The sequence below is a fragment of the Dryobates pubescens genome, chromosome 26 (assembly GCF_014839835.1).
Source record: "Dryobates pubescens isolate bDryPub1 chromosome 26, bDryPub1.pri, whole genome shotgun sequence".
Classification (NCBI taxonomy): domain Eukaryota; kingdom Metazoa; phylum Chordata; class Aves; order Piciformes; family Picidae; genus Dryobates; species Dryobates pubescens.
In genome coordinates, this window is record NC_071637.1 from 12,303,683 (window position 1) to 12,320,369 (window position 16,687).

The 16,687-nt window shown below is 42.7% G+C and overlaps 1 protein-coding gene across 1 annotated transcript in view; it reads left to right on the top strand.

Annotated features, from left to right (window-relative positions):
* CDH4 (cadherin 4) overlaps positions 1-16,687 on the top strand; it is a 467,294-nt gene that overhangs the window by 349,124 nt on the left and 101,483 nt on the right. Inside the window, exon 5 of the mRNA XM_054173650.1 lies at positions 14,213-14,368. Within this exon, the coding sequence (XP_054029625.1) occupies positions 14,213-14,368 (156 nt within the window). The remainder of the gene's footprint in view (positions 1-14,212; positions 14,369-16,687) is intronic.

A 16,687-nucleotide genomic window follows, 5' to 3' on the forward strand; every position in this document is an offset into this window, starting at 1 on the left:
TACTGGGTTGGCTTGTCAGCCAGTGAAAATGGGTGTAAAGCCACTGAACTAATGAAGTCATCCTGATTTACAGTGGCCTGGAGAGCAAGGCATGGCCTGTACAGCAGCTGTGTGGTTTTGGTATGGGACAGTCTGTTTTCTTTACATTTCCTCTGACAGAAAAAGCTACTGTATGAAATAATAATCATCCATTCCTTTTTAGTATCACCTTTTGAGTATGCATGGGTTTGATAGAGGAAGATGACCTCTAATTCCATCCTGGTTAAATGCCCTAAGTCAGCAGTTCACAATTCTTTCAGTGGTGGATTATTTTCAACCCTCCCGGTTCCCACAGGACTATTCCCTGCGTCATTATCAACTTTTGTAAATTGAAAGTATTGTGAAGGCAATTTCCTGCCACCAGCAGCTTCCACATCACTTTCTCAGGGCCCTGCAGCCTAAGCACAGCTACTGCAGCTAAATCTACCAGCAACAGAGGACCAGATGGAGTGACCTGCATTACAAGAAACCCAAATGCTCAAAAAAATGTTCAATAAGAGATGGTTTTCCTTTACTTGCTGCTGATAATTTTAAAGGTTGTTGGGGACCACCAGGCTTCAAGTCTATTTCTGCTGTTACCTGTCTCCAGCAAGGCTTAAAAAAGATATCTATCCTAGATGGAATGGATCTGTAAGAACTACAGGGCGGATTTCTGATTTACAATTTAACTACAAAATCTAACATGACAGTGGATCTAGTGAACAGACCAGAGAGCAAGAGAAGACACAGAATTGCTGTAAGAGTTCAGATTCTGTTTTTATTTTCAACAAATAAATTAGTGCAGGGTTTCCCAGCACGGCTTTTGGACGGTTGCTCACCAGACTGGGTGCTGTGCTGTTGCCTTCAGTTTCTGTTGAGCAAAAATCTCCTCCAGGACTGCAAGGACTCACAGAGAGGCTACAAATGACCTGTGGCTGCGCTGTAGGAATTCAGGGACAGAGTTTATGCATAATCACAGTAAGATGTGCAGCAAGCCCTGGAACTAATTTGACTTAGGTTTCAGGTTGCTTTGCCAGGAACACAATTGCACTGACGATCTGGCCTGATTTGTCACTGTGGTGTCTCTTGAAATGTGTCACTGATGCTGTCAAATGCACAAAGGAAATAACATTTCCCTCCAATCTGTTTCACGTACTGCAGGAGCATGTGTTAGTTGCAGCTGTACTTGACTGAAAGTGGCAGCAGAAGAATGATTTGGGTTGTTAGTAGCCCTTTAAATAACCCCAGCATGCAGATTTCTGTATGTTCTACCTTATTTGTCTGTTCCCAGAGATTGCTGCTGGTCCTTGCTCTCAGTATTGCCAGAGATATCTCTATTACGCAGCTTGGAACGCAGGCAGAAGGTCGGACGGGTTCTCTATGCTTGCAGTCTCTCTCTATTTTACTCCTCAGGCTGCGATTGATAGACCCAGCGGTGTGGAACAAACATTGCTCCCGTAATTAACTGCTGCCTGTTAGATCCGCAGGTGACATGTAGCTCTGGGGTTGCAGGGGCACTTTAGTGACAAACCAGAAGTGCACATACCAGAGAAATAGGTGACATGCAGACTTGTCATTTCCTCGTGTGGGTCACCTCGTTTCAAGTATTGACGTTTGTACTGGGAGTCTCCAGTTAAGAAATGGAGTTAGACCCTGCCAGTTGCGTTTACAGTATTTGCTAATCTATTCTTTCAGACACCACAAATAGCTTATTTCATTGTGCTGCTTTATTGATCGAAGGAAAGATTCGATTTGACAGCAGTTTCAGAAAAGCCTTCAAGTTGTCCAAGATGTGGTGGAATTATTAACTACCCTAAGCTGACATATGGTAATTTAGTGTTTAATGTTTGGCCCGCCATGCCGAGGAGTCATCACGCCAAGTTACCAGCTGATGCCCAGAAGTTTATGAGGACATAAATAATAGCTGAAATAGTTTTCTGGAGCCCTCTTTCGGTTCGAACATCCAGCTTTGATCGGTTGGTGGTTACAGTTAAACTTTCTTAAGCAGCGGTTGGAACCCTGCTGCACTACCCACTGCAGTTGGAATAAATTAATAGGATTTTGCAGCCTTTTTTTTTTCCCCTTTTTTTTCCCCCTTTTCTTTTTGTTTTTTGCAGCTGTATTTGTACAACTTCATCTCGAAATAATTTTAATTTCTGTGCCTAGGCTTATAATTTTTTCAAGCGCGTTACACAGTCGGCTGTACATAATTATGTCTTACAGCCATAAGCACTGGCAATCTGCTTACCTAAACTATTCTGCTCTAAACTTGTCATTTAACTGATGGTGAAGGAATTGCATGTAATTCACCAGATCGGAAATTAAATTACCAATTAATAATACTGCAAAAAAAAAAATAACAGGGGAAATTCGGTATGGCTGTCAGAGGATCTGTCGTTAAAGGGGCAGCCAAGCACTAGCAGCCCTGATCTGACTGGACTTCACTATCTGTGTCCCCTTTCTCCTGCTCAGACCTCATGGCACATTGGCCACAGCAATCCCATGCAGTGCTACAGGCTGGGGTCAGAGTGGCTGGAGAGCGGCCAGGCAGAGAGGGACCTAGGGGTACTGGTCAATGGTAGACTGAACATGAGCCTGCAGTGTGCCCGGGCAGCCAAGAGGGCCAGTGGCATCCTGGCCTGGATCAGGAAGAGTGTGGCCAGCAGGAGCAGGGAGGTCATTCTGCCCCTGTACACTGCACTGGTTAGGCCACACCTTGAGTACTGTGTCCAGTTCTGGGCCCCTCAGTTTAGGAAGGAGGTTGACTTGCTGGAATGTGTCCAGAGAAGGGCAACAAAGTTGGTGAGGGGTTTGGAACACAAGCCCTATGAGGAGAGACGGAGGGAGCTGGGGTTGCTTAGCCTGGAGAAGAGGAGGCTCAGGGGAGACCTTATTGCTCTCTACAACTACCTAAAGGGAGGTTGTAGACAGGCAACCAGCACCAGAACATGAGGACACAGTCTCAAGCTGCACCAGGGGAGGTTCAGACTGGATGTTAGGAAGAAATTCTACACAGAGAGTGATTGCTCATTGGAATGTGCTGCCCAGGGAGGTGGTGGAGTCACCATCATTGGAGGTGTTCAGGAGGAGACTTGATAGGGTGCTTGATTGCATGGTTTAGTTGATTAGGTGGTGTTGGATGATAGGTTGGACACGATGATCTTGAAGGTCTCTTCCAACCTGGTCTATTATTCTATTCTATTCTATTCTTAGAGGTCTTTTCCAAATGAAACAGTTCTCTGATCCTTGTTAGCCAAGTCCACCAAGCTGCAGGTTTGCACAGAAAATCTGAGCGAGTGGTTTGCACCTCGCACCAATTTGTGGAAGTGCTGGAAAGGCAAATGGCACCAGCAAATTAACATGTCCTCCCTGTAAATTATTAGTAATTAAAAAATTAGTAATAAGATTTCTCATGGTGAGCCTCTTGAGATCATGGGAAGTAACCGGTCTCTGGAGCATTTCCGGAAGCTCCAGGCTCCCTCACAGTGCGTGTTCCCTGTGGTGCGCAGAGCCGCGTGCGCCAGCACACACAAGTACACCCCCTCTAACTGCCTGCAAGGTATTTGGGTGGACTTGCATGAGCACATCTGCAGAGACTCATTCAGGAGCGTGGCAGCTCAGCTGCTTGTTCAGGCATCTGTGCTTTGTGCCTTCTGCAAACAGAATCACCTACATGAACTTTCTGGAGGGAGAGCAGCTTCTGGCTGTGCTTGTGACTTCTGGGAACTGTTATTGGCTTTGGGTGGTTAAATTCAAAGCGTAAATGTGCCATAAATGGATTTGGGGTGCAAAAAGGCTCTAAAACATATCAGACATAACTGTCTTTTTCTTTCTTTTTTTTTTTTTGTTTTTTTATATACAGTGCCACATCTGGCTCTTGTGTTAGAAGCATGTGTCCAAGGCAGCACATCAATAAGTCATACGCATAAGTCTAACGTGAATTCAAGTCAAAGGAAGCCAGGGGCTCAGATCTAACCTCCACAGAAGTACGGTTAATGAAAGAGAAAAGCTTGCCAAAAATTCAGCCCTGTGAATTCATTCCAAATGAGCAGAGTACAGCTAGGTTTGAAATTCCCTAGAAGGCAAACTCCCATCCTTAATGCACAAAGCAGGTTTGCAGAAGGAATGGGTGTTTGATTCAGAGGACACCCACACCAAAGGGAAAGGTTCTGCTGCAAAGTGAAGCCCAAGTGCAGGAGCTGCAGCTGTTGGAGGGACCCTTAGCAAAGCCACCAAGCTGCAGGGAAATGAGATGGATGACTGGGGAAGAGGAGAGCTGCTGGGGAGAAGGATGCAGGTGGTCAGCAGTTGTAGATGGTAAGAAATGGAGCTGGCATCCACATTGTAGCATGTTCCTGGAGCTGGTGTGCAGCATCAGTCACTGTCCCTGGAGGTGTTCAAAAAGGGATTGGACATGGCACTTGAAGCCATGGTTTAGTAGTCATGAGGTCTTGGGTGACAGGTTGGACTTGATGATCTTTGGGGTCTTTTCCAACCTTATTGATTCTATGATCTTTGCATGGATAGCTGGTGCAGTGCATGTAGCTGTGCACATGCACAGCAAATTAATACATGTGGCCATGTTGCTGGGTTGTGTGGTATGGGCTGGGGTGCACATGCCTGACTTCAGCCTGTTCTTGTGGTGTCTTGCTCAGCAGTTGCTTGAAAGAAAAATAGAGTTCTCAGATGTCCTTCTTAGCTGCTCTTACATGCTGCAGAGGGAAGTGTATGTGGCCATCCACGGGCAGAATTTGGCCATTAGGGAAAAGTTATAGTGGATGCAATATTTTGTCTGCATAACACATGAGGATTAGTCCTGGGATGAGTGTTATCTCACTTTGTTCAGTGGATGATAAAGCACAGAATCACAGAATATCTCAAATTGGAAGAGATCCATAAGGATCATCGAGTGTAGACCTGCACTGATGCCTGTTAGCTTTGCTCCTGTAGTGCACAGAGAGAACTTCATTTTTCTGCCTCTTCACAGTTGGTGTTTCCCTTTACTGAGTGTTGAAATAACTTCTATAACTGTGCCATGTAATCTACCCTACAGAACAAACAAATGGGTTTGCATTTCCTATAATTAAACTTATTAGAGAGACTTTGAGAACCACAGAGCTTTAAATCCTGCTCTGCAAGCATCCCAAAGCAGTGTCTCAAACATGAGCCTCGGCAGATTTTGCTTTCCAAAATACACACACTGGAGGGTTTTTTTGTTGTTTCCTATTGTTAGCTATTTGCAGACAGGTCCAGAAGTTTAGTTTTATGTTGAGACTAGCATTCACAATCATGCCACAGCACCACTTCTCCATGATCAGTAATATCTGCAGGTGTCATGCACAATGTGAATTCAATTCAAGGCTATGCATGACTGGGGAAGCCAGAGCACTATAAAAGCAAAGACCAATTATATCCCTTGAGTCTAGGAAAAACTCCCTTCATGAGGACACAGGTTCCTGACAGAATGCTTCTTCCCTTGTGTCCAAACTCACTGTCCTACTGAGAGGAATGCTGCTTGTGTTAAATTGCTGCATGTGGTTGTACAAAGATTGTTCTTCACTTGTTCTTCTGCTGTGTAGCTTAATTTTTAAATGCCATGGACCAGATTTTCAGCTGAAATAAATTAGCATGCCTCTCTCTGAAGCCAGTGAGTCTACTCTGATTTATACTAGCTGAGGGCTTCCATCATTAGTTACAGTGATCAGCTTACTCCTGTGTAGGTCAATATTTGCTGCTTTTGTTTATCTTCTGCACTGAGCACTTGAGTTTCCTGCTCAATTTTACCCAGAGAGATGCTAGATTCCATTTTCCAGTCTGGTTTTGTGGCAGATGTGACATAAGGCTTCAGGTCAGACATGCCTCAAAAAAAATGAGGACAAAGTTCCACTGCTGTGATTCATTTTTCTTGACTTGGTCTTCATTTAGGTGTAGTCACAGCAGACAGCATCAGGGTCAGCTGCAAGAAGGTGCTGCAGGCTGATACCCTATGCAAGGATAACAGTGTGTAGCCCTTCATAAATAATGGAGGATGATCTTCTCTTGCCAGCCTGACTCCTCTGGCACAGGAATAAGGAAAGTATGTTTTGAACTCTCAGAGGTATTCTCTTTGACCTTTTGTCATGGAGCATGCTCTGCAGCAGAGGAGATCTTGTGCATCTGGTTCAAATCCCACAGTCAGTATCAGCTACTTGCATCTTGCACTGTATGAACCAGACTCAGTTCTTCAGGGCCAAAATTCACCTGCCAGCAGCACATGCAACCTCCCTGGGGTGCCTTCAGTCACTACACTGAAGAATCTCCTCTCTTTTAAATGAGAAAAAAGTAGTAAAAATGAGTTTTGTTGCTTCTACTATCAGTGTTCTGGCAGCGATAAGACATTGGTCATGTGGTGGTATTCTGCTGATCCAAAATCATCTTTTCCTCTCAGAGCTGCTCTTCTCCCTCTCTACCTTCTTGGTACGGTCTGAAGCATTTCCACAGGGGAGAACTTCAAAACAGAACTGGCTGCAGGCGGCCTGAAGAGAGGCACATGTTGCTTTAGAGATTACTCTGCCGTATCAATTACCATGAGATGTGGAAGATCCATTAGCGTTGGCCGGTTCCTGATATAGGCACATTAGCTTCTTGACCTTCATAATAGCAAGTAATGAAAATCACTTAATTATTTAATCATGAAGACCATGCAACAAATTGCAATTTACTGAGTTTTCACTGGTAAAAACAGACCTGGTGGGGCTGCTGCTAGTAGCAAGCCACCACTTGAAAACTTTGGCCCACCTGTGGAGTTGTGCAGAGAGTAGACTGGCCCCACAACTCCTGCAGACCTCAGTCTTATTGTGTCTGGGCAACTCATGCTAAAACATAAATTCTTTGCTGTTCCAGCAGGTGGGAAAGCAAAATTAAAATGAGCCAATCCTGAGCCTGGCTGCACTGCTGCATGCCACTTACTCTGTGTTGGTAGCCTCTCATCTGATCATGTACAAAATTCAGTTGCCTGGGCAGAGTGATGGTTGTTTTGCTTTTATCCCAAGCAGAATAATGGTAGCTTTGAATTGGATCAGGAGTCTGACAAGTTCATTTTCACCCCGTGTTTATGCATGGGGTCACACACAGTTATTGGCCAGAATTGCAGGCAGAAACTCTCCTCTCCCACTGCATTACGGTCTCCTTATTGAGCCTGATTTACATTCTCCTGCTCTCCATCTGCTCAATGTTACATTTTCATCCAGGCAGAGGAGAAAAACCCTGGTAACCAATTCAAAAAAACCTGGAAGGGAGAGAGGGAGTGAAGACTATCAAAGCTACTGATGGGCATAGGGAAAGCTCCGGAGGAACGTATCCACGTGGATGTAATTGGCCTGAAGGGAGCTGCTGGGTTGGACAACAGCCCTTGGACAGAGGGACCCATGTGAAAGCCAAAGGACCTGTGAAAAGCTGGAAGCTTTCAGCAACTGAACATTTGGTGAAGAGCCTTCGCCAAGTGCTCGGAGGGTCAGTGCAGAGGAAGCAAACTCCTCCTGTTAAGAAGCAGGCGAGCTGGATGGGGAGTGGGTTCCTCTGCAGAGCGCAAGCCAGGCATCCAAGAAAGATTCTTCCCTTCTGGGTTCAAGTATTTTAGAGTTTCTAACACAGGCTGCATCAGCAGTTACATCAGTGACTTAAATGACAGCTTTTATCTCTGACATGCTAATTTTACTCTGTTTTATCATCAAAATAAATACCTTATAAGTCATTTTACACAGAGTTCAACTGGAGCAGAGGAAGATTCAAGGTGACAGAAGAGCCATCCAACCATTGGGACAAAAGGAATGATTTTACTCTGGCTTTAGATTTATATTTTAAAGAGGAGGAAGGAGCTCTTGCATAGTAGTAATGATAGTAGGTAACTGCTCTTTGTAACTGCGGGAAGAACGGCACTCATCGCAGTGAATCTCAGCCATGGGCATCTAGTCTGAGCATACTCCTTGATACAGTATGTGGAAAGAGGAAACAACTTCTTCCAGGAAATGTGATGTGTACTTAAGCATTCAAGACAGGAAGATGGATTCCATTCTGGAAAGCCTTGCTCGACTTCTCTTTATCTGCCTATCTCAGACCAGATAGAAAGGCTTTAGAAAGCTATGTACGAAATGAAACCAGTCCCAGTTGAGGGAAGAAACAAATCCTCAGTTACAAACATGTATTTCCATCCTTCTTTTCTTTGCTAATAGAAATCTTTTCCTACTTAACTGTGTTTGCAAATGCCAGTGCCATGGGAAGCTCAGCTCAACTGATAGTCATTTCGTCCAGTAGTGGATAAAGACTTGCAGGCTACTGTTAAGCCTAGTGGTGTAGTTAGTGGAAATATCCCTTTTATCCAAACATGACAGCTGCCCTTGTCGTGTCAGAACATCTTGCAAGGCACAGAATAGATGGTTTTCTCTGAAGAGAGTTGTTCTGTTTTCTTTTTTACTTTCTGTCTGGGAAGTAGCATGGGATCATTGGCAAGTGTGATAAAAGAAGACAGAAGTTTCTAAATATCACCTTAATCTGGTTGGGCCTCCAAATATATCTTAATGTTTCTCTGTCCATTTGACTTTTGAATCTATTTATTGAATCCATATGTGATTCTTTAAGCAGCACACAGTAATTTGTTTGGAAATACAGGGCTAGAGATTGTGTCTCTTTACTGGCTTCTAAAACAACTGTGAAATAAGAGTTAAGAACTTTTATACAAATGAGTCTTAAACATATTGCAGATTCAGTTAAAAATAAATAAGTCCTTAGCAAGGTTTTCAATAAGCAGTAAGAGTAGCTGAATTAAAATATTTCCACTAAAATTAATGAGCCAATCCTGGAATGCTTAGACTGACTCTTAAGTGTGCTCATTTAAAGACTTTGAATATGTTTGCCTGTCTGAATTTCTATTGAGCATTTTGAATGCATGACAGATTATAGTCTTCAATTATTTTAATTTGGTTTTCTTAATGGGCAAAATAGCTAAGAGCTTAATAATAAAAGGCACTTACTGCTTATCATTTACATTATTTTATGTGTTCATTAATAATTATAATGGATTTTATAAAACAAAAAAATCAAGTCAAAGTCTCCCCAGGTCATGTTAGTGCAAATGTTGCATAGTATTCCATAGCAGATTTAGGAAACTGGGTTTTGAGAGCATTCTCAACTCCATATGTTATACAGCAAGTTGGAGAACTTCAAAAGAAATTTATTTTCTAGTTTGCTCTGTGAATAGAAAATGCAGCAGAGTATAAATCCCTGCTTTTGCTTTCTCTAGATTCACTCCCAGGCACTTGCGTATAGCACTGCAAGGTGATCAGCAGAACCCTGACCACATACAGCTTGGTGAAATCCTCTAAATATAGTGTGTTAGGTACAGGAATATTCTTTTTGCAGTCCCACCTTCTTTTCTGTATACTCCATTGACCTCCTTTGTCCAGCATTTCTTTACCCACACCCTTTCCTAGGCTTCAAGGCATTTCCTTTACTGATACCTAAACAGTCTCCATTGGACCACTTCTTTCTGGCAATGTCATGCTCCAAGTCCTGCATAATTTAAAGACCTACCAGTCTCTTTCAATCTGCTGACCATACAAGTTTCCATAGTCTGATTTGTCTCTGCTGCTGGCACTGGAGAGTTACAGGGTTCTGTGGTGGATCTTGTCATCTGCTACAGTGAGAGGGCTCAAAACTCTTCAGCAAGAAATGGAATTGCTAAGATCACAAGAAGCATATGGATCAACAGGAGGAAAACAGTGATAAAACCTGGTAGCTCAGAGAAGCTCATCAACTGAAATTCTGCCTACCAGTAAAACCTGTGGATATGCTTTAGCAACCCAGTAAATCCTGATGGAGATGCAGGAACCCTAAGATTCTATCTGTGAAAGTGGGATACAGTCCTGTGTCACAAGCACAGGCAGCTTTTCAAGCCCATCTAGATGTGACATTGCTACAGAAGAGAAGGCCTGCTCTGAAGGGCTTATCTCTGTGTTATCTCAAGAGGTGCAATGCTTATTTTCACACGTTTAAGTTATTACATCAGAACCTGCAGAGGAAAATACCCACCTGAGAAATTGCACACTTTTCTTCTATTCCTCGGATTACTGAATCAGATTCTTGGTGTTCTGGTTCTGAGTTGCAAACACTGTCTGTAGATGGTGCATCAATGCTTCAAGCACAGACCCCTTGGCAGCCCCCTATTTCACTCTTGCACTGCAAGACCACCATGTCCTTGCCACTGCCAATCAGAGCTCTAGCAATGTGAGTTCAGTGCTGGGCTCTGCTGCAGGTTCCCTCTTGGGCTTTGGTGGCCAGTCCCACAGTTTTGAGATGGTGCATTTGTATCTGTCAGTATAGGTGAGGATACTCAGCATCCCAGGGTTCCTGTGTGCAGAATTTCATCTGTGTTCATGAGATAGGATAGGATCAGGGGATCACATCTTTCACCATAAATTGCCTTTTGATCTGGGTCATTTTCCCTCACCAGTGTAACAATCCACTCTAAGCTCTATCCCAGAGGAGTTTTTTAGAGAATGAAAGCTGCTTTACAAGCAAATTTGTCTTATGACAATCATCAGCCATCATCAGTCATTCTGCACACAGTGTGATGCCATGCCTGGTACTGGAGAAGCTCAAAGCTCTAAGGGTTCTCAGAGTGAAAAATGTATAAATGCATCTGAGGAAAACTATCCTTCTGCCATCTGTTCTGTAACCCAGAACCTGCATCTCTCTTGACTGCATTATAAAAGGAAAGATAAATGGAAGAAATTCATGTCTATGTTCTGCAGGCAGAAGATTATCATACGGGTATGTTACCATCTTCCCATTTCCCAAGCATAAGTGAAGGCAAAAAGCAACTCCCTCCTAAGCTGGTAAATTCCCCCAACCAGTATTTTTTTTTCCTCCTGATTTAGTGAGCTCCTTGGGACTAGAGGGGGGTTTATTCTTATTATTATTATGGTAAACTGCTGCAGGAGCTGTTTCAACAAAAGAAGTAAACCTTGCATTGTGTTTGGATAATGTTCTTAACTTCTCAACAAGATTTACTAAATTGCACCCTGGGAATTATGCAAATAAAACCCTTGGTCAAAATGTTACAGGATTACTGGGGGGAAAAAAATATGAAAAAAAACCAACCCAAACTTATTTTATTTTTTAAGCAATCTCATTAAGAGTGCTAAAATTACATGTTCCAATTTATAAAGCATTCACCTTTGTGTGATGAATGTTTCCCTGGTAGTGATATGTGCTATGCTTCTTTGTCAATGGTCCTTGCAACTTTCTGTGACAAGTGCCATTCTTAGGTATGGTTTTTTTCTGAACTTTTCTTCTGTATTCTTACTGGAAATAGAATTAAGTACAGGTAACAGGCATGCTGTTGTAGTGTGATGGCAATTAACAACAAATAATGAGTCACTGCTGAATATTTGCAGTGCGTTTCTCCCTATCTTTGTTTTGCTCAATGCTATGTAATTAGCTCATGGATTTTTCTTAGTATAATTGAATAAGTCATGTGGGTCTTATGATATATTTCATCTCCTAGATCAGCAATGATTTACATACAGACAGCTTAGACCCTATTAATGCTAAGAAAAGTGCTGCAAGGACATCCTATAGCATACACTTTATTAAACTGTACATGGCTTTCTTAGAGAGTCTGTTTATCTGCATTTCCTGAAAATAAACTATAGTGCCTTTAGCACTGAATATTTAAATCCAGGCTCCTTCTCCCTTTTCCCGTCTCTCTCTATGCATTTCTAATGCCTCTATCACAATGACATCTGGGTACTATATGCAACAGGAAATAGAGCAGAAAAATGTCCACGAAGAACTTACAGACTCTTCCTTCCCATGATTCAAGTTTAAATTGCTTCCATCTTAGTTCCTTGGAGAGTGACTGTTTCACTGTTGGTACTTGTGCTCAAGTCACATAGTTGAGCCCAGCTGGAGCTGGGGTGACCCAGCTTCCATATTTCAGTGCTGGAAAAATGCAGCAGAAATGCAGATACTTTGGGCTTGAGCTTTTTTCCCTTCTATCTTTGATAAGGGAAAACTTTGTTTAGGGTGTAGGACTGGTTTTATCCTGACGCCTTACAGGAGCTGTGCAGACACACTTTAATAGGCAGACATAACACTGTCGTCGTCCCACCCCCCAAGATACCATTTTCCCCCCTTTCTTTTTAATTTCTAAGATGCAAATGCCACACTGACTCAATGATGGAGGTCCAGAAGCAGCTTACTACATTTTCCACATACCTTGAGTCTAGCTGCAGACGTGGGTTGTGGGTTAGAGCTTGAACTCCCTGACTTGAGCTATACGTTTGCACATTCACATAAATTCAGTTTTCAGCTCTGCCTTGCAGGGTGAGAGCTGACATCTAAAAATGGGGTCTTTCAACTCCAGTTATTGAACTGGTAAGTTGGTTGCCATCATTAAAACCATGGTTGTGCAAGCAAAGTTTGATTTTTAATAGACTCTTTCACCCACAGATTTGCTAATGAGAGTTGGATTTGTACCTGTCTACTTGTGTCCCTGTTACAAATACCCACTGGGCATGCAAACCCCTCTAAACTATTGTGTGCAGCATGAGGGCACTGTCACAATGTCCCCAGTACCTCTTTTAAGTGATTATACCAGTGTAAGTCCAATCACTTTTCCTTGGTACTAATAGCCTAAACAAGCAGTGAATCCTGTGGAGAAAAGACAGATGAAACTGTCTCTGTTCCCTGACCTTCAGCTCCAGAAGTGTCAGTGCAGCACGAATCAATCCTGGCAGTGTCTAGCAATAACTGACATTATTAGCTGTTAACAGGGGCAGAGGGTTTGGTGGAGGCAGTACAAGGGGAGCAGTGTACAAACTTGGTAGTGATCTGTACAAAGGTATCAAAGGAAATTCTCAGAGCCAGAGGATCTAATGCTGTTCTCCACATTTTAGTTGATTAGGTGGTGTTGGATGATAGGTTGGACACGATGATCTTGAGGATCTCTTCCAACCTGGTTTATTCTATTCTATTCCTATTCTATTCCTATTCTATTCTCAGCCTCCCATGTCAGGAGGGAAAGGAATAGCGGTAGATCACTTGCAGGAGGAGTGCGAGAGCAGCCCAGAGCCCCGTCCCAATTCTTTTGCCTTCTCTTCCCTTGGGAAACCACCTTCACTCCCCAAATTGAGGGTTGGGGGGAATCTCCTGCATCCCACTGAGCTCACTGATACCTCTCTGAGCATGCAGCTGCCATAGCAGAGATGCAGCCATGCACTCGGCTACAGGATTTCTATTATCTTCCCACTACTTTCTTGTATTCATAGACCTGTTAAGGAAAAATTTATGCATGTCACTTTTACACTGCCAAGACAGTTTGTGGTGGTGCAGGGGGTGGTAATTTATTTGTACCTTGCACTTTCTTTCAGGAATAGTCATGCTGTTGCAAGAACTTCTTTCAACATTTGATCAGAAAATTAAATTTTGGTTTAAAGAAATAGTCAGGGTTGCTAGGACAACATATTAACCTCCCATTTTTATTTCTTCAGCTCTGCATTCAAGGTTTGTGTAATTTGTCATGCTGTATTCAGCTTGTGGTGGTGTTCTCAAAGTATGGGAAGGAAGGGGTTTCAGAAGCGATGTGCCAAACACACTTTTCCTCGACAAATAGTCACACGAATTGGTAACATCCCACCGGGCATTCCTGCTCCTGCCTCGTTGATCCAGATGGGTTGAGGAAAGATGGAGCAAACAGCTCTGTTCTTCGAATTTCTTGAGAGTGTTTGTGTGCACAGTCACAGGGACTGAGAACGTGATGTGGGAGCTTGCAGACAGCATTTTCAGAAGTGATTAATAGCTGAGAGACTCCGAGTATGGCAGAACAATTTGGACACTTTAGGAGCCTAGGGTTTCGATAACGTGTAAACAACATTTTTCTGTTGCATATAGATTCTTCCACATCTAAGGCAAAGAGTTAGAATTTCAATAATTCCTAGAGAATCATCATGAATAAAAGAGGAGGAAAAGAGCTGAAAATATGTGGAATACACTTTCCCTGGCTTTTCCCCAAACCTTTGGTATACAGTTCCCTTGTCAGAATTGACAGCAGTATTACATTTATGCAGCTTTTAGACTCCAATCTTTAAAGTTGTTTAAACATCCATATGGCTTTTGTCCAAAGCTTACTGATTGCTGTCTTTGTTATTTCATCCAGATTCGTTCTGATAAGGACAAAGAGATCCATATCAGATACAGCATCACTGGAGTGGGAGCCGACCAGCCGCCGATGGAAGTCTTCAGCATTGACCCTGTATCTGGCAGGATGTATGTGACTCGCCCGATGGACAGAGAAGAAAGAGCTTCCTACCATGTAAGCATAAAACATCTGGAGCTTTAGCTGGGTTCACAAGCTCAGAACAAAAGTATATCAGAATTGCTGGGTTGAAGTAGGGATGTGTAGCCTTGAGAAGACCAGGGACTTTGTTCAAAATCAGAGGCCAGTTCACAGTGTGGACTGGCTCCCTGTGCCAGCAGAGACCTGAGGAGCTGACAGCACAACAGTCCCTGGGCTGAACCAACGATGTGAGTTGTGCATGTGGAGATGCTGGCTTTGTTTCTTTATTTGCACTGGCAAACCAGTGCAAAGCAGCACTAAACTCATGTCCTTTCAGACACAAAGTCAGAGCTGTCTGTTTAAAGTGGTACTTGTTAAATCCATGCAAAATGATGTGTGGACTGAACCCCCCTCAAACCACGAGAAGCCAATAGCTACATTAGCACGTCCTGGGAAATGACTAATTTGAGAATCAGTACTGCAGCTAAACATGCAATAATTGGTATAGTCATTTTTCATTTTAAATCACTAGGAGATGTTCAGGCAGTATGATGGGGGTGTGTCAGATAGGTTTTTAAATATGCAGATAGGCTGATATTAAAGATGAGGAAATTAATTAAGATTAATTACGCTCACAAGTGGTGCCTTATGCTATCCTAGTTCATAAAATGCTCTACCTGCAGAATACTTAGAGTGTAATTGGCCGTTATGTTTGGATATCAATCTTAGCCCCTATGCTGCACGGTGTAATTGCACAGCAGATACAGTCCCACAAATTGCTAAAAAAATGTGTGGCACCTTGCATGATAGCCCTGCAAAATTTCCAAATGCTTTCTGCATCTACGCTTCCCTTCTCTGCTGGAGTGGTTGTGAAAGGTTGTTTCATGGATTGCTTTGTATCAGCATTAGCCACATCTCTCGGCATGGTAATAGCCCTTCCCAGGGATGCTGTAATGTCAGCGAAGCGGCACGGGTCACTTCCACTGACACCATATTCCTAACTGCGCCGTCAGAGATGCACATTCTGTCAGCTTTATCAGGTATCCAGTTAACCATGTTGACACAGCTTCTGGACTGGGGTGGAAGGATAAAGAAAATAGATTACCTCTTTAGTTGGGTGGAAAAAGAGATTTCCCCTGGGTAAAAGAAAAGATCTGAAGGAAAATTATTTTATCCTCTGTGAACAAGACCAATTATTTTGTTTGTTGTGCCTAGGAAAATATGAAGAGAGGTTGTTTGGAGAAAGGAATATTTGAGATACAGTGTTTGTCATCTCGGCGTTGTTGATGTTGTTTCAGCAGTGCCAGGTTATTATAACAGTGCAGTCAATAACACAATATACCAGTTAATGCTTTTGATGGTGCCACTGTGATGTCTACTCTCAGACACCCTCAGTCAGAAGCAAAAGATGAAGAAGATTTTGTCCTTCATACTAACAAATTACATGCCCCCTACTAATGAACTTAACCCGCTGGTTCTGGTGAATTCAGTAAGTCTTCCAAGGTCTTCCAACCTTTTCTGTTCCCTATGGAACATCCATATGTAAATAAGCATATCCACACTCTGAAGGTTACAGGAAGATGCAGTTCATAGAGAGTGAGTAACTGGCAAGTATGTTATGAGACTTTATAGACTGAAATAGAAAGTGATAGAAAATCTTTGTTAGCAGAGCAGTAGAAGGTGATGGAGAACATTTTAAGTCATGCTTGTAAACAACCTTTAGATCCTTCATCCTCAATGGTAATGGATGGATGATTTATTGAAACATCAATTGTTCATTTAATAATCCTTTACAAAGCATTTATAAATGCACTGTGTACAAAGCAATGACCCAAACACTGGTGCAGCAACTTGGAGTAAAAATGGACAGTCCTAGAAAGTAGAAAAATTAGGCCAGCTTCCAGAAAGAAGATACAGTCCAAAGTCTTGACTGTTGCAAGTTTCCGAGAAGTGGATGAGTCTATGCTACTTCATATAGAATAGAATAGAATAGAATTATGCAACTTCATATAGCTCAGACTAATTGAAAGGAAAGACAGAGTTGGAGCTAGGCTAGCACTGAGAACAGTAAAGCGGTGATCGAGGTGTAGGATTGGATCTGAACTGTAGTGCTTGGCCATCTTTAAATTGGTTTGACATCTGCTGTAGAGTTTTCTTTAGCTCAGATTAGCAATTTAACTCTTAATCTGGGGTAAAGGGTGTCAGTGGAGATGTAAGGCACCATCCGTGATCCCTTTTACCCAGTAGGATGTGGGCTTCTTGTCTGCTGTGGGCTCACCACTCTGGCTGATGATGAGTGCTTGAAGTTTTCTGCAGCCTTAAATAGCATGAGATCTTTTCAGCATCTCTGTCACT